The 24,938-nt window shown below is 40.8% G+C and overlaps 1 protein-coding gene across 3 annotated transcripts in view; it reads left to right on the top strand.

The window, feature by feature from the left end:
* Positions 1-2,073: 2,073 nt before the first annotated feature.
* Positions 2,074-24,938, top strand: part of rell2 (RELT like 2) — a 31,045-nt gene continuing 8,180 nt past the window's right edge. Inside the window, exons 1-6 of one of the 3 annotated variants that reach the window (XM_008109002.3) lie at positions 2,074-2,205; positions 9,817-10,033; positions 18,060-18,125; positions 18,218-18,290; positions 20,189-20,380; positions 23,719-24,319. In XM_008109002.3, the coding sequence (XP_008107209.2) occupies positions 2,167-2,205; positions 9,817-10,033; positions 18,060-18,125; positions 18,218-18,290; positions 20,189-20,380; positions 23,719-24,319 (1,188 nt within the window). In that variant the 5' untranslated portion in view covers positions 2,074-2,166. Of the gene's footprint in view, positions 2,206-6,275; positions 6,681-9,816; positions 10,034-18,059; positions 18,126-18,217; positions 18,291-20,188; positions 20,381-23,718; positions 24,320-24,938 lie in introns of those variants that run through there. The other 2 variants (XM_062977845.1, XM_008109004.3) reach the window with 2 other exon arrangements.

Genomic DNA, 24,938 nt, shown 5'->3' with positions numbered 1-24,938 from the left:
TAAGGAGACTTTGTTGGCCAAATCCAAACATTAGACGGAAGAATGAATGCTGGAATAAGCTAGGTGGGAAGATAGTGGAGAAGTAGTGATCAGATTGGAGAATGGAAGACTTGTTTTAAAAGAGTGGTTAAGTGGTGGAGAGCTGTCTGCTCAGGGAATATGTAAAATAACAGATTCATTGTTTAAGACTTTTGATATAATACAGTAGAGTCTCACTTATCCAAGCTAAATGGGCCAGCAGAAGCTTGGATAAGCAAATATCTTGGATAATAGGAGGGATTTAGTAAAAGCCTATTAAACATCAAATTATGTTATGATTTTACAAATTAAGCACCAAAACATCATGTTATACAACAAATTTGACAGAAAAAGTAGTTCAATACTCAGTAATGTTATGTTGTAATTACTGTATGTATGAATTTAGCACCAAAATATCACGATATATTGAAAACATTGACTACAAAAATGGCTTGGATAATCCAGAAGCTTGGATAAGCGAGGCTTGGATAAGTGAGACTCTACTGTACAAATAAAAATTTAACATCTTGGCTCAGTCCTAGAGATACCATATTAATCAAATCCACAAAAGTTTATCTGCAAATGTGGGAAACTATCTGTAGTTAAAAAACTTGCATGATCTTGCAGAGTTGGAAAAAAATTAATGATTTTAATTAGGAAAAGCTGTTAAATAGTTCTAAAAAGAATGAGGGAGGTAAACAACTGTTGTTAAAGGGCTACAGGGGGCGGGAGGGTTATTATTAGTAGAATTTGAAGAACAGTAGAATTGAACAATGTATAAGGTAAAGGTAAAGCTTTCCCCCTGACATGAAGTCTAGTCGTGTCCAACTGGAGGTTGGTGCTCATCTCCATTTCTAAGCCAAAGAGCTGGCATTGTCCATTTAAAGCAGGGGTCCCCAAACTAAGGCCCGAGGGCCGGATGCAGCCCTCCAAGATCATTTACCTGGCCCCTGCTCTCAGTTTTAGACTTAGGCTCACCCAAAGTTTGAAATGACTTGAAGGCACACAACAACAACAACAATCCTACTTAACTTGACTATCTCATTGGCCAGAAGCAGGCCCACACTTCCCATTGAAATCCTGATAGGTTTACTGTATGTTGGTTAAAATTGTTTTTATTTTTAAATATTGTATTGTTCTTTCATTTACTAATATTGTACTATAGTAATAATGGAATATATTGTGTATACATATAATATTGATACTACATTGATGTCATACAATATAATACTAATAATAATGCAACAGAATACAGTAATATTAATTATACATTATATATTAAATGTAATATTACTAATAATATTACGTACAGTGGTATAGTACAATATAGTAATATCTAATGCTAATATTGTGCTATGCTAATAATATAATATATTGTATGTACATATAATATCGATACTAATATAATGTCATACAATATTATACTAATAATAATGCAACATAATAATATTAATTATATATTATATATTAAATGTAATATTACTAATAATATTACAGTATAGTGGTATAATACAATATAGTAATATATAATGCTAATATTGTGCTATGCCATTAATATAATATATTGTATGTACATACAACTTGTAAGCCGCTCTTGAGTCCCCTTTGGGGCGAGAGAGGGCAGGGTATAAATGTAGTAAATAAATAAATGTTGTTGGAAGGGGTTTTTTTGCACTACAAATAAGACATGTGCAGTGTGCATCGGAATTTGTTTGTATTTTTTTCCAAATGATAATTCGGCCCCTCAACCGTCTCAGGGACTATGAACCGGCCCTCTACTTTAAAAGTTTTTGGACCTCTGATTTAAAGTATTTAAAGTATGTCTTTTAGTTTAGTATTTATATTTATTTTAGTTTGCAATAATTTTGTGTAGTTTTACATTGGATGTTGCTTTATATGTACATTGAAAAAAGAGTTTTGATTTGCTTATCATTTCCTGAACTCAGTATGTGCATGTTGATGCAATGATGTCACTTAGTTTGGAAGTGTCCCACTCTATGAACTTGGACTGCACAAGACACAGTACGTGCTTAATTTCATCTTCACTCTAGCTGCTGGCTGTTCAGACTTTGTGCAATGTGATGTCTCAGATCTGCAAGGTGCAAAAGTGAGATAAAGGCACCACACTTTCTGAAAGCCAGCTGCGCCATGGGACCAACTGATGCGTTTCCCTTGCCAGGAAAAGAGGTAAGAAATATATATTAATTTTCTATAACATTTTGTCATTGAGATCGTATTTGTTCACTAGCTACAATGAAGCTGAAATTTTTATCTGTTTTGGATTTCAACTCCTACAATTTCTAACACAATTCCTAGTTGGAAGTCTAAAATACTTAGAGAGACGAAGTTTGCCCATGTCTGATCTACACTGTAGAATTAATGCAGTTTGGCACCATTTTAACTGCTGTGTTCAATGCTATGGAATCATGGGAGTTGTAATTTTGTGAACCACCAGCACTTTGGCAGAGAAGGCTGAAGACCTTATATAATGATAACTCCCAACATTACACAACATTGAGCCAAGGCAGTTAAAGTGGTGTCGAGCTGCATTAATTCTACAGTGTAAATGCAGCCAAAGCTGCACTGCTCTCTACCAAAGCTTTTTACTCTGTTGAAGCTGTGTTGTTGATCTACTGTGATTGTTATGGATTTTATATTGTTGTATTTTATACTGTGTATTTTATACTGCTGTATTTTATTGTATGTTGTTGGGCTTGGCCCCATGTGAGCTGCCCCGAGTCCCCTCGGGGAGATGGGGCGGGATATAAAAATGAAGTTGTTGTTGTTGTTGTTGTTGTTGTTGTTATTATTATCATCCCCCCTGTGTGGGAAATATTCTAGGAAAGAGAGGGAAGGAAGGAGGAAAAGACACACCAGTGTTTGCTTCAGATCACACAGGGTCACCTACTTGCAGTTGCCCTGTGGGAAAGAGCCTGGAGACTTTTATATTGTTGTGTTTATAAATGTATTGTAATCAATGTTACAGGAGACCTACTTTTGAAGGATATAAATAATAGAAATACTTAACAAATATATCACCATTGCTGACTCAAGAGAATAAACACTGCTGGGTAAGACGAGGCTCAGGAACTATGGCTTTGATGGGACACATTTCCCAGCTGCTTCACTCCACCTAGTAGGAACAGCTCCATAAACAAAGCAACACCCGGGACTGGGGTTGAGACCAGCTATAGAACACTACAAAGCTAATTACCTGTATTGCTGCAACATAGCATATGTCTGTATTGTTTTATGCTTCCAAATCATTTCTGACTTATGGCAACCCTAAGGCAAACCTATCAAGGCTATTTGGGGGGAAATATTTCTTCAGAGAGGATTTGCCCTGACCTTCCCCTTAGTTTTCCAAGGACACCCAGTGGGTTCTCACAAATAAATGGGATTTGAACCCAGTTTCCTGAATTATGATCCATATTAATACATACTGTAATATTAATACTACTACTACTACTACTACTAATAATAATAATAATAATAACTTTATTTTTATATCCCGCTCTCATCTCCCCAAGGGGACTCGGGGCAGCTCATATGGGGACAAGCCCAACATCAACATACATTAAAACACAATCATAATTTAAACCAATATAAAACAATAAAAACAATATAAACAGCATAGAATAACATAAAACATAAAAAAAACATATCAAGTCCTTGGAGCCTGGGCATAATGCAAAATGTTTAGGGGTGAAGACTCTGCTCGAGGCTCAAGGATGAAATATAGGGCGATCAAGGAAGGCAGGAAGGTCTCATTTAAAAATTAAAATCAACAAGGGCGAGGAACATTGAAAAAGTGCAATAATTGTGACAAGCTAAGTATCTAACTGGAACTATTCATACCGTATGTAAGAAATAGGCAGATATAGTTACCACCTTGCATGCCAACTATCGGTATCTGTTCTATATAGTATTGGGGCAGGAAAAAGAAATACCAGTATAAGAAAATAGTGCGGTTCAGCTACAGGAGTCACACCACAAAGCTCTAGGTCCCAAGGCTGCGGCATTATCTTTTTTCTTTCTGAACAGGAAGTTCTGAATCCAGACTCTTTGTACATTCATCTGGATACATTTAGGATAATCCACACAATTGCAACTTGAGGAGATGAGGATGTTGGGGCAATATGAGTGTATAAATGTCCTCATTCCTTCTGACACTATGTCAACACTGGGAACAGATGACTGAATAGGGTTAAAGCTAAAGATAATTTGTCATGTCCACTTAGATATGAAACCGAGCAGAATGTTACAACAGTCTCTTCTAAATGAACAAAATGCCAATTTGGGGGGGGGGGGGGAGGGAAAGCCAGTGGAATACACAATTTGCAAAGAGGAACTGGATACCAAGTTGATTTGTGAAGCTGAAAAGTAGAATGAGCAGAGGGAGAACGTATCAGTTAAGCAAGCAGTGAGTAATAATAATATGAGAATATGTGGAGATGATGGTAATGATGAGTATATTCCAGTTTTGTGTAATTTCATTCATTCATTCTGAATAATTTCAGAGAATTCATTGGCAATTACTTAAGGAAAGGGATGGAGGCAATGGGTGCACTTGCAGCAGAACTTCCCACTTCTCTGAAAGCTCCCAGGAGTGGAAACAGAAATGACATTGTCTCCCTTCTCAGGCCATTTCTATCATATAAAAATCCAGATTATTTGCTCTGAACTGGATTATATGGCAGTGTACTCATATAATCCAGTTCAGATAATGTGGATTATTTGCGTTGATAATGTGGATTATATAACAGTGTAGAAAGGGGCCCAAAACTACTATGTTTCCAGCATCAATCAGAAATGATCAAGGGAAATGATTACATGGGTAACTCTCTTTGGGCTGATTGCACCATTTCTCTTTATTGTTCAGAGACTCTGGCCCTTTCTACACTGCCATATAATCCAGATTATCAAAGCAGATAATCCACTTTATCTGCGTGCTGGAGGGTTTGGAGTAGGCTCTCCCTTTCTAAAGAGTGTGTGACCATATTGCCTGGGGGCATTGGCTCCTTGAGGCCCTTTCCATCATCTGCCCACTCAGTCCTGGAGGAAGCGTCTTCCTGTCCGGAATCACTGGATTGATTAGCACTGAACAATCTGACAGCCTCAAATCCTGGCTGTTTCCTGATGAACCAACCTTCGAGGAGATGGTGGCAGGATACAATAAAGGTTTCCCTCAGACATTAAGTCTAGTTGTGTCCAACTCTGGGGGTTGGTGCTCATCTCCATTTCTAAGCCAAAGAGCTGGCATTGTCCATAGACACCTCCAAGGTCATGTGGCCGACATGACTGCATGGAACGCTGTTACCTTCCCACCGGAGCGGTACCTATTGATCTACTCACATTTGCATGTTTTTGAACTGTTAGCTGGGGCTAACAGCAGGATCTCACTCCGCTCCCCAGATTTGAACTTCCGACTTTTCGGTCAGCAAGTACAGCAGTTTAGCGGTTTAATCCGCTGTGCCATCGGGGGCTCCTATGATGGCGGGATATAAAGTACTATTATTATTAACACCTCCCAACAAAGATTCCCTCAGCCAGCAAACAGCCAGGCTTTGAAGCTGCCAGGCAATTCAATGCTAATCAAGCTGGCCAATTGCAGCATTCACACCTTTCCCAGGCAGATAAGGGTTCTTTCTTCCAACCTAGACAGTCCACAGATATATATAAACCCCACTTGCCTAGTTTCCAACACCTCACAACCTCTGAGGATGCTTGCCATAGATGTGGGTGAAACGTCAGGAGACAATGCTTCTGGAACATGGCTATACAGCCGGGAAAACTCACAGCAACCAAGCGTCTTCCTGTTTGAGCCTGTAAAGGTAAAGGTTTTCCCCTGACATTAAGTCCAGTTGTGTCTGACTCTGGGGGTTGGTGCTCATCTCCATTTCTAAGCTGAAGAGCCGGCGTTGTCCGTAGACACCTCCAAGGTCATGTGTCCGGCATGACTGCATGGAGCGCTGTTACCTTCCCGCCGGAGCGGGTACCTATTGATCTACTCACATTTGCATGTTTTTGAACTTGGTTGGCAGAAGCTGGGGCTAACAGCAGGAGCTCACCCCTCTCCCCGGATTCGAACCTGTGACCTTTCGGTCAGCAAGTCCAGCAGCTCAGCAGTTTAACCCATTACCCCACGGGGGAGGGGGCTCTTTGAGCCTGAACTAGATTTTTTCTTTGGGGGGAGGGAAGGAGGAGGTTGTCTCTGTTCTGCTCTTGCCCTGCTTGCTTTGCTCTTCCCTTCTCCTCCTGCATTCAATGCCAGGCTGGAGGACAGGGAAGGATGCTGAGAGTGGTACCCGGCAGCAGGAGATGCCAGGTTGCTAGGAGACCGGCACAGGGTTAGGCAAAGGCAGTGCTTTTCCGTTCCCTTTTTGGCCCAAAGCAGAGGCTTCAGGTGCTCGGGGAGGAGGAGAAGGAGGAGGCAGAGGAGAGGAGGGGGAGGAGGCGCCTGCTGCCTGCCGGAGGTGCCCTTCAGAGGAGGCTCTGGGCGCCTGATGGCGAGGAAGGACCTTCAAGGGACCGGCAAGAGCAGCAGCAGCAGCAGCAGCCGGGGCGCAGAGTGAGAAGGCTCTGGTCCCGAGGAAGAGGAGGAGAGCCCAAGTCAATGCGGAGTCTGGGAAGGTCAGGCGCGCACCCGGCTCGGGAGGAAGGTAAAGGCGATGCTCGGCAACGCGGGAGGAGGCTGGGCTTGGCCAGCCTTGGAGACAAGGAGTGAAGGGCAAATGAGAAGATGCACTGGCGGCAGCAGCAAGGGTCTCTCCGTTGGCAGGCCAAAAGGAGGGCGAGTGGGGAGGCAGACAGAGGGTGCAGTGTCTTTGCAAAGGGAGGATGCGCTGCAGAGGCTGCGTCCTTGGGAAGGAGAGGAGCCAGGGAGCCTCCAAAGCAGGCATGGGCAAACTTGGGCCCTCCAGGGGTTTTGGACTTCAACTCCCACAATTCCTAACAGCCGGGAGGCTGTTAGGAATTGTGGGAGTTGAAGTCCAAAACCCCTGGAGGGCCCAAGTTTGCCCATGCCTGCTCCAAAGCCATTCTTCCTCCTCTTTTTCCTCCTCTTCCTCCTCTTCACCTCTGCCGCCTCTTTCTCCTTCCTCCTTTTCTTTTTCACCACTGCCAGCTCTTCCTCTTCTTCTTCACTGCTGTCTTCTCCTCCTCTTCCTCTTTTTCACTGCTGCCACCTCTTCCTCTTCTTCCGCCCCTTCTACGCTGCCATATAAAATCCAGACTATGTGCTTTGAACTGGACTATATGGCAGTTTTTGTGTGTGTGTGTGTCAGGAGCAACTGGAGTTGCTTCTGGAGTGAGAGAATTGGCCGTCTGCAAGGACGTTGCCCAGGGGACGCCCGGATGTTTTGATGTTTTACCATCCTTGTGGGAGGCTTCTCTCATGTCCCCACATGGAGCTGGAGCTGATAGAGAGAGCTCATCCACGCTCCCCGTGTGGGATTCGAACCTGGCAGCTTTCAGGACAGCAACCCAAACTTCAAGTCACGAGGCTTTAATCCCCTAGGCCACCGGAGGCTCCTATATGGCAGTGTAGACTCATGTAATCCCACCCAAAGCCGATAATATGCATCATCTGGCTCGGGCTGTGGCGCAGGCTGGAGAGCAAGCCAGCTGTAACCAGCTGCAATGAATCATTCTGACCAGGAGGTCATGAGTTCGAGGCCCGCTTGGAGCCTATGTTTGTCTTGTCTTTGTTCTATGTTAAAAGGCATTGAATGTTTGCCTATATGTGTAATGTGATCCGTCCTGAGTCCCCTTCAGGGTGAGAAGGGCGGAATATAAATGCTGTAAATAATAAATAAATCTGCTTTGATAATCTGTGGGCCCTTCCACACAGTCCTATAATCCAGAATATCAAGGCAGAAGATCCCACAATATCTACTTGAACTCAGGCCCCTTCCACACATTTTCTGCTTTGAATTGGAATGTATGATAGTGTAGACTCAGATAACCCAGTTCAAAGCAAATATTGTGGTATTTTTTGCCTTGATATTCTGGGTTAATTTGGAAATCAGGCTCCATCAATAAACTTCAGTGGACACTCAAGACATAAACTTCAATGGACACTCATAGGGATTGGGTTAATCAGTTAAAATACATAAGTAAACCAATTTTTTTAAAACCTAACCCTAACCCTCCCCCACTTTGGCTACAGCCCTGGTCCTCGATTATCTGAGCCCACACTGCCATATATTCCAGTTCAAAGCAGTGGGATTTTATTCAGCTGTGTGGAAGGGTCCTGAGCCCCCTTCCATTCTGCCATATCATTCAAAATGTCAAAGCAGATAATCCACATTATCTGCTTTGGACTGGATTATCATAGGCTCCTTCTACACAGCTGTATAAAATCCAGATTATCTGCTTTGAACTGGCTTATCTGGCAGTGTAGACTCATATAATTGAGTTCAAAACAGATAATGTTGATTGTCTGCTTTGATATTCAGGAATACATGGCAGTGTAGAAGGGCCCCGGGTCTACACTGCCATATAATCCATTTCAAAGCAGGTAATCTGGATTTTATATGGCAATGTCGAAGGGGCCTTCTTTTTCACCATTGCCAGATCACTCTAACAGCCACCATGTCAGACTACACAGAGAAGCCAGATTTTGTTAAAGACCACATAGAGAAGCCACTGAAATCGACAAGCATGTGGACAATTTCAACAGAAAGGAGGAAACCATGAAATTGAACACAATCTGGCTACCAGTATTTAAAAAACTCTAAAATCAGGACAGTAAATAAAGAACAACACTCAGAAAAAGGGGAATTCCAAACAGGAAACAAACAGGGCCAGCTAACACCTCACAACAAAATATTCCCCCAGGGAGGAAGCAGCCAGGCTTTGAAGCTGCCAGGCTATTCAGTGCTAATCAAAGTGACCAATTACAAATCTCACACTTACCTCAAACTGACAAGAGTTCTTTCTCCCACCCTGGAGATTCCACAGATATATAAACGCCACTTGTCTAGTTTACAATAGACCTCACAACCTCTGAGGATGCCTGCCATAGTTGTGGGCGAAACATCAGGAGAGAATGCTTCTGGACCATGGTCATACAACCTGGAAAAGTCACAGCAACCCAGTGATTCTGGCCATGAAAGCCTTCGACAACACAAATAAAATATAATACTATATAAATGCATATACGTTAAGATAGACTTAACAGAGACCAAAAGTCATCCTAACGCAATGTAGGTTAAAGTTTGCTGTCCAGAATTGCCTGGACTCCATCTTCAGTTGTGTCTTGAATTCCAGCAAAGGATCTAGTGGTCAGTTTACTTTTGGCAGGTCATTCTACAGTCTTGGGGTGGCTGAGTTAAAGGTCCTCTGGGTGACAGTTGCCAGTCAGGCTCTGGCTGGCTAGGGTAGACCCCCACAAAAAAGTGTGTGGGTTGGATTATGTGGGAGAAGGCGATCCTGTAGGCAACCTGGCAAGACCGTATGTGTGTGTGTGTGTGGGGGGGGGGGGGGGAGTATTTCTCCATCTGGATCTTGCCACAGGAGCAAGATTATGTCTGCTGCTTCTGGGTGCCCTTCTGGGGGTTTCTCCTTGGCCTCTCCTTGTCCTTATGGTTCACTTGCCTGCTCTGAACCAACAAAGTGCTTGAGAAATAAGGCAACCTTGTGTGAAAACTCTCCTGAGAGTTAAGCACTGACACCTGAACAAAAGCTAGAGCCTTTGGGATTGTTGGTGGTAGTGGGGATGGTGAATAAAAGCCAGGTAAGCAAAGCCAGCCTGTGGGAAACAAAGACCTCTGAGCCCTCTCATTTCTCTCCTAGAACCGAATGTCAGAGGAGAACAGCGCCGAGGATGATCATGGGGACCACCACCAGCACAGCTTGTATATGCTGGTCCTGCTGGTCATGGTCTTCTTTGTCATGGGCCTGGTGGGATTCCTCATTTGCCACGTCCTGAAGAAGAAAGGCTACCGCTGCCGGACGTTCAGTGATGAGTTTGAATCAGACAACAAGAAATCGCTGACCCCAACAGAAGATGGTAAGTCACAAGGAGGGAGGGAATCGTGCTGTCCACTGACTTCCTTCCTGCCGCAAAGCCCAAAGTCAATGTGATGTTCAGTTATCAAGGTCTAAAACAAATCTGAACTCAAGAAGCCAAGAGCAGTTGGGAGAGTAGGAATTTGAAGCTGCTATTTGAAAAATATCTTGGCACCTTCCAGGTTATTATTATTATTATTATTATTATTATTATTATTATTATTATTATTATTGTATGACACAGCAAACAAGATAGATATGCTGGATTTCATTTCACAAAATCACAAGTTGAACACTTCCCAAGTGTCTAGGACTGTGTGATGTATTTTCGGATGATGCGTGCAGATCCCAGTAGGGTGGCCTTTTGCAGTTGGCAGATTGTAATTTTGTCAATGTCTATTATTTCCAAATGCCGGCTTAGATCTTTTGGCACGGCACCCAATGTGCCGATCACCACCGGGACCACCTGCACTGGTTTCTGCCAGAGTCTTTGAAGTTCAATCTTGAGGTCCTGATAGCAGCTGAGTTTTTCCTGTTGTTGTTGTTGTTGTTGTTGTTGTTGTTATTATTATTATTATTATATACTTTATTTATGTTCCACTCTGTCTCCCCAAGGGGACTCAGGGTGGATTACAGAACACATATGGCAAGCATTCAATGCTGTTATACAGTTAACAAGGACAGACAATACACAACAGAGGCATTTCCCATCTTATTTCCGGCATCTTGGAGGCTGTGCTTGACTCCGGCCATGGGATGTGTGTTTTGTCGCTCCATCTTCCATGAAGAGGAGCTTTTTGTAGTCTCGTCCTTCAGGGCACCTTTTATTACCTCCCCGCTAAAAATTGTACTTACTTATTTATTCACATTTCTGCTTTTGAGCTGCTAGGTGGGCAGGTGAGCTGGGGATAATGACGGGTGCTCACCCCGACCTGGGTTCGAACTGCTGGCCTTTCGATTGGCAGGCATTTCTGCAGCACGGCGGTTTAGCTCATTGTACTAAGCCCGGCCCCTAAAGGTTAAAAAAGTAATCTATGCCCTCTTCTACACTGCTATATAAAATCCACATTATCTGCTTTAAACTGGATTATGTGGCTGTGTAGATTCATATTATCCAGTTCAAAGCAGATATGTGGATTATCTGATTTGATAATCTGGATTATATGCCATTTAGGGTCCTGAATGTATTTAGGAACAGCTTGGAGAGTTAATTTAAAGCCTGGATTCAAACCTAGAGTGGATTCACTGTTCCACTATCAAGGGAGCCATCCACGGCTAATGATATCATATTTGAGAAAGGGAATGGCCCTACACTGCCAGTTCAGGATACCCCTGCGAAACTGTTGATGACACTTTACTCTTCGAAACTATATCTTGGGCCCTTCTAGACAGGCCCTATTTTCCAGGATCTGATCTCAGGTTTTTGGTTTTAACTGGATTATATGAGTCTGCACTGCCAGATAATCTGGGATAAACAGAAAACATAGGATCAGATCCTGGGATATAGGGCCTGTCTGGAAGGGCCCTTTGTCAGAACAGTTTTCTTGAGGAATGAAATTGATTTTGCGTCAGCTGCTGTAATTTTCTGAGTGTTCAGATGGATCAAGAGCTCATTTTATCATTTCCCTTTCAGTTTCTTCACTGCTTTTGTTTCACCGAGTATTATGTTCACCTTTTTTTGCACTCCAGTGCCCAGCATGCTCACTTAGAAAGAAATCTCTGCATTTATTTTGGTATAGGAGGTTATTCATAGGTAAATGTGTATTGGATTGCAGCCATCAACCATCTTTTTCTCATTTAAGAAAAATTGACCCAAAGCTAAATTGAGCTTCCCAGATTAAAGTTAAAAAAGCATTTACCTTTCTTGTCTGCTCTGCAGTTCCACATCTTATTTGCACATTGCTTAAAATAACCTAGCAAATTAGAGCTGGTAGAACCTGCAAAACGATAGGCTTGAATTAGTAGAATTCACTGAAACTTTCCTCTCAGTAAACCTACATAGGATCTGGGTTTTTTTTTTTTTTGGATTTTCAAACACTGGCCAATACAAAACTGGAGGAGACCCAGTATATCCAATTTTGCTCCTCAGCAGATACAGAAAAAACAGTCTCTCAGTGTTACCTACTTTACAGTATTTTTTGCAGTAGGGAATTAAAATAAATCTAAATAATAGATTTGATGAGTCTGGGTGTTCTAGACAAGCTAGAAAAATTGACTTTAAAATGTCATCACAACATCTAAGGGCTCTTACAATATGAACTGTCAAACATTTGGCTAATGAAATAGGCTGTACATTAATAACCATTACTGTATAGATGTGTGTGCCGAAATATAGGCATGTGTAACCATGTGTAAACATGCAACACTTTCAGCATAGAAATATTTGGGTCACAATTAATCAGGAAGGTCTCTTGTAATAGGAAGCATTCATTCCGCCTAATGAATTCCAATTGTTTTCATTGGATTCTTGTTAGAGAAGTGGGCCATGTCACATGCCACATGCTAATGGCCCATGTGGCATGAAACTACACCTCTGTGTCTCCCTTATATCTGCAGTTTGAGTTCACAGGAAGGGAATGGGAAACAGGGAGTGCAAGCACTGTGTCTCCAGGACCTTATACAGGCTAGTCCTTCTTGTAATGGTTTACAAAGGCACTGTGTTGTGTGTGTTAACTGGAAGATGACATGCATGAAGCCGATTGGCTGAGCCTGCAAAGATCTGGGGATTGATTTGATACTGTTTCTGTTCTACTGCTGCAAGTTTTCTGTGTTGACTGATTACTGCTGGTAAAGAGAGCAATGTGTACTCAGAGAGGCCTTGCTATTTTTTGAGGCCTGTTTGCTGCGGAGATAAGAGGGAGAAGAACCAGTACTGTATTGTTCTCTGAAGCAGGACTGAGAAAGGACCATTTATGACTGATCAGAGGGACCATTGTAAATACTACTGTTTCTGATCTCTTGGAATCAGTAAAGTTCCTGTATTTTTGTTCTGTAAACCTGAGTGGCGTGTTATTGTTCTGTGGGTGACTCTGGATCGCAGGCACACGTAAGAGCTTCCATTTATCATCATCAATTCATAACACTTCCCACCAGTAGCACTAGCATGCCTTACTTGTTTCCAACACTGGTTCCATTGCAGCACTTTCAGTTCTTCACAGCAATGTGCAGCAGTGCTGGCCAACAGCAGAAGGCCAGCCAACTGTCAAAATAAGGTGTCCATTTGCCACAGACTGAGGGTGGAGCCCCCGATGGCATAGTGGACTAAAGCCTTGTGACTTGAAGGTTGGGTTGCTGACCTGAAAGCTGCCAGGTTTGAATCCCACCCGGGGAGAGTGCGGATGAGCTCCCTTTATCAGCTCCAGCTCCATGTGGGGACATGAGAGAAGCCTCCCACAAGGATGGTAAAAACATCAAAACATCCGGGCATCCCCTGGGCAACATCCTTGTAGACAGCCAATTCTCTCACTCCAGAAGCGACTCAAGTTGCTCCTGACATGAAAAAAAAAAGACTGAGGGCATGGGAGAGTGTATATAAAAAATTATAAAATTTTATTTTTAACCCACCCTCTCTCTCCATGGGGACTGGTGTAGGAAGGGTAGGTTCGATTTTTGTGTTTTTTTTGTAATTTTAGACCTGGCACAATAAACCAGGATGATTCTAAGGAGGAAGGTAGCAAGTCTTATATTACGTATTTGATTTTTAAGAGCATTTAGCCACTCTCTTTGTTGTAGGGAACAATTAAGACAAACTGATTGCTCTGACTCCTGTCCAGGCAAGTGTCTTTTTGCTTCTATTTATAGGACACAGACAACTGACTTTAATTTACAGTTCTTAGAAATACCCTCTCATCCAATTGACTTGATTTTCATTACTTCTTTGTTTATTTGTTTTTAATCCTATTTCCAGTTTCCATTTCTGTAAATATCTAGTTAAATGGGTGTTACTATCTTTATTTGGCAGACACACATTATAGTCATTAATGGTTAAGCATCCTTTCCAGGCAACTTTTCATCATTTTATATATGTCTCAAAGACAAGATGATCCTAGTCAGTTGGAAGGCAGATCAGAAAACAGGGAACCAGCCTGTGCTGGATGGGATTACACTCCTCCTATAGACACAGTTTCACCGTTTGGGGGTCCTCCTGGACTCGGCATTAAACCTCGAGGCCCAGGTATCTGCTGTGACCAGGAGGGCCTTTGCACAATTAAAATTTGTGCACCAACTGCTTCAGTTCCTTAAGAAACAAGATCTGGCCACTGTGGTACATGGATTACTGTAATGTGTGGTATGTGAGGCTGCCTTTGAAGAGTGCTAGGAATCTTCAGCTGGTCCAAAGAGCTGCAGCCAGGTTACTAACTAGGGCTGGCTACAGGGAGCGGACAACTCCCCTGTTGCAGCAGCTCCACTGGCTGCCAGTTTGTTTCTGGGTACCATTCAAAGTGCTGGTTATGACCTTGAAATCCCTAGATGGCTTAGGTCCAAGCTATTTGCCTGACCACATCTCCTTGTACAAACCTGCCCGGGCCCTGAGATCTTTAGGAGAGGTCCTTTTCTTGGTCCCACCTCCATCGCAAGCTCAGTTGGTGGGAACGAGAGAGACGGCCTTCTCAGTGGCTCCCTCTCGACTCTGAACACCCTTCTTCCCTGTCTTTCAGTTGGCAGGCTAAAAATTTTTTATTCAGGCAGGCTTTTAAAGAAGGTTTTTAAGATCAAGTCAGGGGGTGCAGTGGTTTTAGCTCTGAAAATGTTTTTAATTACCATATATATTCGAGTATAAGCCAATCTGAATATAAGCCGAGGCACCCAATTTTACCACAAAAACTGGGAAAACTTATTGACTCAGGTATAAGATAAGAATGGGAAATTCATCAGCTACTGGTAAATAAAAATAGATACCAATAAAATTACACTAATTGAGGCATCATTAGGTTAAATGTTTTTGAATATTTACATAAAACTGTAGTTTAAGATACAGTGATAATAAGACTTTAATAAGATAAGACTGTCCAACTCTGATTACCTATATACTCGAATATAAGCCAACCCGAATATAAGCCAGACAGGACCCTCACTCGTGTATAAGCCAAGGAGGGCTTTTTCAGTCCTTAAATAGGGCTAAATAGCTCGGCTTATACTCAAGTATATATGCTAGTTTTTGTGGATTTTAACTGTGATTTTTAAAATATAATTGATATTAATTCTGTTTTAATGTTTATATATTTATAGATTTTAAATTGTATTGAAATGTTTTTCATGTAAGTCACTTTGAGTCTCCTTTGTGGAAAGAAAAAGTGGGGGTAATAATAATAATAATAATAATAATAATAATAATAATAATAATAATTTTATTTTTATACCCCACCTCCATCTCCCCGGGGGGACTCGGGGCCAAATAAACATTAACAACAACAACAACAACAACAACAACAACAACAACAACAACAACATCAACATCCAATTTAGAATTTTTTCAGTGGAGACTTATCTTTGGTCTCCCACACTGGAGCACACATTATAACCAAATACAGATTTTTCAGTAAAGCTTGGTTATCAACAGTCTTCGTGCTCTTCTTCTATAGTACCACAGTTCAAGGCTGCTAAGACTGGTGTGGATTGCCAGTGAAGGAGACCAAGTGTGCATTCACTCTACTCTGTTATACCACTTTGGTTCCACTCTATCTGTTGTTGCTGCATCCTATTGAATTCTGGGATTTACAGTCTGGGAAGAGGTATTTAGAATTCTCTATCAGAGAACTCTCGTGTCTCACTAGACTTCAAATCTCAGGATTCCATAGGATGCTGGCAGGTGGTTAAAGGGAGATCAAAGTGCTATAACTATGTATTGTGAAACAGCTTGCCAGAAAAAGGTTGCTATTATTTATCAGTTTGGTTTTACACACAGAAAATGTACAAGCACAACTGCCTAGCTGTTCCAGATTCGAAAGGAAAAACATGTAGAAACATTGTAATAGAAATTCGCTACCAGAGTCGGAATATATTTGGTTTCCATTGACATGGCTTTCTGTTTCTCTTGCAAATTGTATACAAAGCAGAAAGACACAGAAGCAATGTTATCTCTTGAGATTCACAGGAAGATAGTTATAGAGAGCAAAGGAGGATTTTCTGGGCATTATTCATCTAAATCATGTTATATTAGTGTGTGCTTGGGAAAATGTAGCAGTGGAGTCTGGCAATAATAATAATAATCATAATCATAATCATAATCACAATAATAACTGCAAAAGGCCACCTTACTGGGATCTGCACTCACCATCTGAAAATACATCACACTGTCCTAAACACTTGGGAAGTGTTCGACTTGTGATTTTGTGATACGAAATCCAGCATATATATCTCGTTTGCTGTGTCATACTATGTCTTTTTGTCAATAATAATAATAATAATAATAATAATAATAATAATAATACTCTCTATTTATATGCTGCTCTGTCTCCCCGAGGGGAAATTCCCAGGGTGGAAAGAGTTTATCATCTTCTTGGTTACTGACTGAAGCAAAAAACGTTGGATATTATAAAAGTAGTAGAATGCATGAAATCCCAAGTAGTACGTGACATATCTTTATATGTCTATAATGGTTATTGGTCCTTGGCTCATCTTCAAGAAAGGAATAAAAACTTATTCATTGATTTCTCAACCAAACAAGATCACAATCTGAAAGCTATACAGTTGACCCTCCACATTTGCAGGGCCTAGCCTTCCCACAAATGTGAAAAAAACTGCAAATATCTCCCTCCTTCCCCCACATCACCATGTCCTGAGAATACGGAGCCAGGAAAATGTTCTGAAAGTGCCCTCAATCCTAGGAGATGGTGAGGGTAGTGCAACATTTTCTTTCTTTTCTTTCTTTTTTTAAAAAATGTTCTTTTAATATAATAATATGCTTACAATGCTGTTTTTATACATGTTTTGCTTTGCTTATTATTTGTTTTGGGGCTTGGCCCTGTGTTAGCCGCCCCAAGTCCCTGCGGGGAGATGGAGGCGGGATAGAAAAATAAAGTTATTATTATTATTATTATTATTATTATTATTATTATTATTACAATACACATATACAAACATGTACACATACATAGACAACCCACCACCCATGCTGCAGTTACTCCTCATCCCACCCCCCAAGCACCCACCACCTTGGCTTCTGTCATTAATCCTCGCAGAGTTTATGTTCATTTTATTTATCCCTCTATAATTCTAGGTTAATAGATTCCTCTTGTTTTTATTTCTTAAATTCTCCCATCAGATATTTATTTATTTATTTATTATTCAAACTTATATGCCGCCACTCCCCTAGTGCTCGGGGCAGCTTACAAGAATAGGCTAAAATCTAAAACAATTTAAAAATAACAGTAACAGATCAAAAGCCTGCCGAAACAGATGTGTCTTATATGCCCTGTGAAAGGCTGATAAGTCCCGTAAGATATGCTATAAACAGCTTCTAATTTCTTCCAAAAACTTCATGGCTTTCATGTTTCAAATTACTAGAAATCTTGGCTATCTGTGTGTAATCTGATAGTTTGTTCCTCTAATTTTTAATGCTTAGCGTTTTTTCACCTTTCCAATCTGTGTGTATCCATTGCTGCCCCTGTGTGTGGAAGTGTCTTCTAAATGTTACTAAAATGTTTCCTTTACTTGAGAGATAGAGCCAGGGTGAGAGAAGTGGTCCAAAGGGTGGGAGCCAAACTGAATTCTCCTCTCAATGGCTTCACCAGATGGGACTGTGTTGGTGGTGGGTCCATGAGAAAGTTCTCCCCTGAGTCTGCCAGACCCATTGGATCCAGAGGGGAAGACCTTCTCATGGACCACCACCGTCACAGGCCTGTCTGATGAGGACATGGATAAGAGACTTCTCAGTGCTGATCAGAGAGGGTTTTTCCCATATCAGTGTTCTTTTGCAAATAAATTTCTTTTTTATTTTCCCATTCCTCCTGGAGGCCTGTGCTGTTATTCTGGTGTCATATCAGTGGCTAAGTTGTTTCACTTGCTACCTCATTTTCTCTTTTCAGATAAGGATGAAGAACTGAATGAGGACACCGTAGAGAAGATAGTGAAGTGTATCATTCAGAATGAAGGTGGGCTTAACCTTGGCTTCATTTTTGGGAATCCCCAGCATATGAGAGCATTGCTTTAACATGCTTCTGTTTTTCCCTCCTCACTTTGTTAGCCAATGTGGAAGTCCTGAAGGAAATGCTGGGGGAAGGTGACACTGATCCTCCACTGCCGATACCCGTGCCCAGGTGAGGGGAAGTTCCACATTCATTTTGGGACCAATAACATCACTTCTTGTCTTTTCCTTTTCCAAGTACAGTAGAGTCTCACTTATCCAAGCTAAACAGGCCAGCAGAATCTTGGATAAGGAGGGATTAAGGAAAAGCCCATTAAACATCAAATTAGGTTATGATTTTACAAATTAAGCACCAAAACATCATGTTATACAACAAATTTGACAGAAAAAGTAGTTCAATACGCAGTAATGTTATGTTGTAATTACTGTATTTACTAATTTAGCACCAAAATATCACGATATATTGAAAATATTGACTACAAAAATGGCTTGGATAATCCAGAAACTTGGATAAAAATACATTTTTATATCAGTTTTAATAATATAATATATTGTATATACATATAATATTGATAAAAATATTATAATGTTATACAATATAATACTAATAATAATACCATATAATAATATTAATTATATGTTATATATTACATATAGTATTATAATATAGTGGTATAGTTCAATATAGTAATGTATAATGCTAATATTGTGCTATGCTAATAATATAATATATTGTATGTACATACAGCTGCTCTGAGTCCCCTTCGGGGTAAGAATGGTGGGATATAAATGTAGTAAATAAATGTAGTAAGTAAATAAATAATTAATTTTAGACTTAGGCTCACCCAAATTCTGAAATGACTTGAAGGCACACAACAACAAACAAACAACAATCCTAATTAGCTTGACTATCTTATTGGCCAGTAGCAGGCCCATACTTTCCATTGAAATCCTGATAGGTTTATGTTGGTTAAGATTGTTTTCATTTTCAAATATATGCATAGGAATTTGTTCGTATTTTTTTTCAAATGATAATTCGGCCCCTCAACAGTCTGAAGGATTGTAGACCGGCCCTTTGCTTTAAAAGTTTGAGGACCTACTGTAACACTCATTCTGAATCTACTGTAACACTCATTCTGAATAAATGGGTTGAAGGCCACCTGCCACTGAGGAAGAGTTTGAAAGACTGAAGCCTTTCTTTCAGTGTAAAAGGGAAATCTTAGATCAGATGTCTTCAATTTATATGACTTTCTTATCATTGGTGTTTGTTGCAGTTCATATGTGGCTGCTGTCTGAAGCAGAAAATCAAAATGGAATCTTCCTTCCCATAACCCTAATTTAGGGCCCATCTAGACTGGCACATAATCCATTGTAGATACTGCATTAGCCTGGGGCGGCCAAAAGACACAACCAGGTTAAATAATATTAACCTGGGGTAAACAATTTAATCTGGTTTATCCCTGGTTAAAAAATATCTGCAAAGATCTGCATTTTCCTTAAAGATCCAGACCTTTATAGGTATTGAGTCTGTCTCTACAACAGTGCCACCCTCCCTACTTTGCCTTCCAAATAAGCAGTAAGCCTCCTTTACGGTTTCTCGAGACTGTCCATTCTTTTCTTCACCTGCAGCAATGATACAAAGGAGCTTGGAGAGAGAAGGGCAGTACTAGCCATGTTCACACATGCTGAGACCACATTGACATGGGTTGGGTGTATATGGTCATTCCCCCTTGCCAATGAGCTGGAGTCCCCCCCCCCCCCCAATGTTGCCTCAAAATGCCTGTTTGTGCTGCATTTTGACCTGAGAAGAAGCAGCCTTAGTTTTTTGGGGAACTAGTATAATATGTATCTTGCGTAGTGAGTCTCAAGGAACATATTTTGTCTTTTGCACCATTAATGATTTGCTGAACTTTCTGAGTGAGAATGAAACCTGACCTTAAATCCTGGTATGGCTCTCTCTATGTTTCGGGGCTGGTTAATTTACACTTTGAGTAGATCTCCTGGACCAGAATGATTGTTTCAAATTCTAGTGCTGTGACAATGATTGTTTTTTTGGTTTCCTTCCTCTAGTGGCCTCTGTCCACATCGCAGTAGTCAAGATGGTGGGTTGCCCCATCATCACACGGTTCACTTGGGCTCAACTCAAGCACCCTGTATTCACTGCAGCAGGAAAAAGAGGCACTCATTGCATCGCCAGGGGCGCTCCAAGGAGGGCAAGGGTAAAATGCAACCTGGGGAGACAACTGTTTTCTCTGTTGGCAGGTGGGTATCCAGTATCATTGAGTAATTATTATTATTGATAAGTGAAGAACATACCTTTTTATCGTTGCATAACAGTCCTCATCACATAATAGTTACACCTCCCCTTTTAGCGAAGGCAGAAATTGTATTTTGTTTTTCCCCCTCATAATAGTCTCACCCTTAGTTCACTCACCTGGTTGAGTGAATTAAGGGTATACTGCCGTTTTGGTACTACGGGGTTTGACTCAGCTCCCAGCCGAGTCAAATCCCATAATACCAAGGACTGAATTCACTTCCTAACCCACCCCACATGCCAAGAAGTGATTTCACTCTCCTGCCCACCTGCCCTGTTTCCCTTTGGTGCTGCGCTCTTGGCCGCACCCTCAAAGAAACTATTATGTGGTAAAAAAAGCCTCTCAAATGGGACTTTTTTTTTCATCATGTAATTGTTGCCACTGCATAATATTTGCATCCTCCCCAAAAGGAGAAAAAAGTGCAACTATCATGCAGTGAAATATGGCAAATATTGTGTTTGCTTTATTTATTTAGATAAGAAATTATATTTCATTCTCCTTGTGCTTTCACCCCACTCAGGATGACCAATAATTAAAATCAATAACATCAGGACAATGTCATTATGACCAAAACAGATAAAACATATACATTGGCACCAAGCTAGTAAATACCTGTATATTTGTATTTTATTTTAAGTGAACCAGATGTATGTTGTATTTTGTGTTTGTATTGTCTATGCTTGATAAGGCCAACTGGCTAATCAATAATTTTTTTTTAATTTTTATTGAAAGATTTTTTATATACAGTTAACTAAAAACGAGGGAGGGGAGGGGGAGGGGAAAAAGAAAACAAAAAAATAAATAAATAAATTGTTGTTGTTGTTGTTGTTGTTGTTGTTGATAAAACACTGGATAGCATTAATAAAACAAATGTTTTCCTAAATAGAAATGCATGTTTTAATGGACATCTGTGGTGGATTTAACATGGGATAAAAGTGAGAACTGAATAAAGTTGATATTTAGTTTCTTGATTTCACCAATCATACTTGTGCCAACAAAAAGCATTCTGCTGCTAGTGTCCTTAAAAACTAACCAGTTGAAGACACAGAAACACACTTATATTTTCCTGTGTTAAGAGAATATAGGGGATGGAATACCATTAAGCAGATTTAAGGTAATAATGTTGATATGGATAAAGCTATGAGAACTCCGAATCCCTATTAATTAAGTAATGGTTTAATCAGTCTCAGTTTTAATTTAAAATCGACACAATAAATAATGATGCGTTTTAAAAAAATGTATGATGGCTCTAAAAAGGTAAAGGTAAAGGTTTTCCCCTGATGTTAAGTCCAGTCATGTCTGACTCTGGGGGTTGGTGCTCATCTCCATTTCTAAGCCGAAGAGCCGGCGTTGTCCGTAGACACCTCCAAGGTCATGTGGCCGGCATGACTGCATGGGAGCGCCGTTACCTTCTCACTGGAGCAGTACCTATTGATCTACTCACATTGGCATGTTTTCGAACTGCTAGGTTGGCAGAAGTTGGAGCTAACAGCAGGCGTTCACTCCGCTCCCGGGATTTGAACCTGCGACCTTTCGGTCTGCAAGTTCAGCAGCTCAGTGCTTTAACACACTTCGCCACCAGTACTCTACAAAATGTAAAATCTCTCATATTTCCATGCATTTCTTCAGATTTGATTTCTGGTGCATATGGTTTTCTAGCTCTATAATATTTTGAGCTTGTCTTTTTAATTTCAATGACATATTAACTAAAGTTTTTAAAAATTGATTTTAAACTGTGGGGAAATATTCTGAGGAATATATTATATCTCGAAGATAACCATCGTTTGATTAGGACTAAGCTTTTCCTCACTGAGCAGGAAAAAGGAACAGAAGGTCTAAATGCCTCCCCTTCTCCCTCAATGTGGCAATCCCTCACTACTTACTAAGCACAATTTTGCTGAGATATATTCCAGTATGCCTTGGTTCCTAGAACAAGGAAAAGGATTTAGACATTCATGTGTGCTTGCCTGCTAAAAGAGTTTGTGTGAAGGTCAGAATAGGACTAGCATGGTTGTTCAAGAATTAGATAAGATCATGAATTCTGAATGCACAGGTGAGAAGAAAAGCAAAAGAAGGAGCAGTGGTTAGAAATCCATTTTGATGACATGATACTAAGATTAAGCCAAAAAGGTAATTAAAAGATGGCATGTGAATAAGCCAGCAGTATTTGTTTGCATACCTGGAGGCAAGTGGATGTAATTGCAGGTGCATCCGGTATTTGGTATGTCAAAAAGATGGGAATGAGTGGGACAACGCATCAACATGACAAGAAGGGTTGATCCAAAGTATTCAAGTTTTTCTTTATTTTTTGTGATGTTGAGGGAAGGGGTGAGGAACCAGCAATAAATAGAGAGGCTGGATATTGGAATCTCTTTGTAAAAAGATGGCATTACTCACCAGCATTTCACCTTTGTCTCTGGGTTGCAGAATCTTAGCTTCAGAGTCTTCCTTCTCAACCTGAATGAAAGGACCCTTCATTATGTAACATGATTTTGTTCCTGGGTTATAAATGCCATTTCCTAATTGGGTCTATTATAAAAACATAAAAAAAGTTTATTAAACTGCAAAACGTTTCTGCGGGACATCCTGCTGCACATTTTGCTGTAGTGTTTCAGTGAATATCTCAGCGAGTCTCAACCAATTCAACACAGTTTGTGGCAGCCAGAAAAACGAGGTTTCTGGAATATAACAACTACTTTCAGAGCAAATACTGCACAATTAAGCGAGCTGGGCTTTAGCACAGCAGGTTAATCACCAAGCTGCAATAAACCTTGCCAACTGGAAGGTTGAAGGTTCGAAGCCTGGTCAGGGTGAGCTCCTGACCTTTAGCCCAGATTCTGCCTACCTAGCAGTTCAAAAACAAGTAGATAAATAGGAACCTCATTAAAGTGGGGAGGTATTTAGGCTTGGGGTTTTGATCAGAAAAAGGAGGAAGTTTACGAACAAAGAAAACTCTTCGGCAGGGAGATGGAGCAACAGCACCCCTCAGTGGCCAGAACCAAGCAAACCTTCAAAGATTCCAAAAGATGGGAAAGCCTATATATAACTCTATCTGTTTTCTGTCTTGTCATTGTTATAATTAGCACTGATTGATTGCCGTATATGTGTTCTGTGATCCAACCTGAGTTCCCTTCGGGGTGAGAAGGGCGGAATATAAATACTGTCAACAAACAAACAAACAAACAAACAAATAAATCTTTCAAATCAGGAACAGAATTTTAATTTTTTTCAAACAGTGTAATTTGCCACTGTTGACTGATTTGGCTTTTATTATTCCTGTCCTAGGTTCCATGTCACCCACATTGGGAAGAAATCTGTTTCTCATGAATCTCAGGAAGAGTCTCCCTCTGATAATAAGCAGAACATCTGCTCCACTGATGCAAGCCAAGAGCTTCACAGCAGCGAGAAGTCCCAGTGGGAGGGATCTCTGAATGGAATAGTTCAGGTGGATGGTCTTCAGCAAGGAACATTACAGCAGACGGATTCACAATGTCAAAAAGGACTGAAGGAAGACCGTGCAGATGAGTCCATTCAAGGGAAGGATTTTTTAATTGTCATAACTAATCCAGATCATTTTGTGAATAGACCAGAGAGGAAAGAATCCCCGAATGTGAGCTCATTGCAACAGTCAGACCTCCCAGGTACTGCAAAAAGCTGTATATCTGATATTAACTGCTCTGAAGGACCCAGAAGCTCTTGCTCAGAAGATCTGGAGAAGGTCAAAAGTCTAGACGAAAAAGCTGGTACCACTGAGGAAGAGGGTGTCCAAAGGGCATCTAATGAAGCATCAGAAAATAATGGGAGTAAATTTCTTCAAACAGGACCCAAAGTCGGATTATCTGTTTCTGGCTATGAGCTTAGAAGTGGAAGCAGCATAGCACACCAGGTAAACACTGTCATACCATTCCTTTTTCTGTGAAATGTTTGGTTTCTCTTCTTATCCATTAGGCATAGATGGGGAGTGACAAGCACTAAAGAGGCACAAACATTTTAAATGATTAATCATGTTTTGATCGGATTTCATAACCATGTGGACAGTGTGGTTGCACTGATGTAAAGATTGAAAACAAATGAATGAAAGTCAAGGGGACAGAAAAAGAAAAACCTTGGCAAAGGTACTAGAATCTTCCAGACCTGGCTTAATGGCGTTTAGGGTAAATGCCTTGAGATATGTTGTGGTCAAAGGGAAGACAGAAATATTTTCAATAAACATGCAAACTGAAACCCTTTGAGGCTTTTAAGCAGAGGCTGGATGGCCATCTGCCGGGGGTGCTTTAAATGCGATTTCCTGCTTCTTGGCAGGGGGTTGGACTGGATGGCCCATGAGGTCTCTTCCAACTCTACTATTCTATGATTCTATGATTCTATGAACCATCTTGGAAACAAGAGAGATTATGTTTGAGATGTTTGAAAACAGGAGAGATTATGTTTAAGATGTCCGCAGGAAATCAGCAATCAAAAATGCCAAAGCATTTGAAGTCTATTTTTGAAGTGAGAGTAATGTA

This window comes from Anolis carolinensis, chromosome 4 (assembly GCF_035594765.1).
Source record: "Anolis carolinensis isolate JA03-04 chromosome 4, rAnoCar3.1.pri, whole genome shotgun sequence".
In the NCBI taxonomy this organism is placed as follows: domain Eukaryota; kingdom Metazoa; phylum Chordata; class Lepidosauria; order Squamata; family Dactyloidae; genus Anolis; species Anolis carolinensis.
Note: the sequence above shows the minus strand (reverse complement) of the source record. Positions and strands in the feature narration are given on the sequence as shown.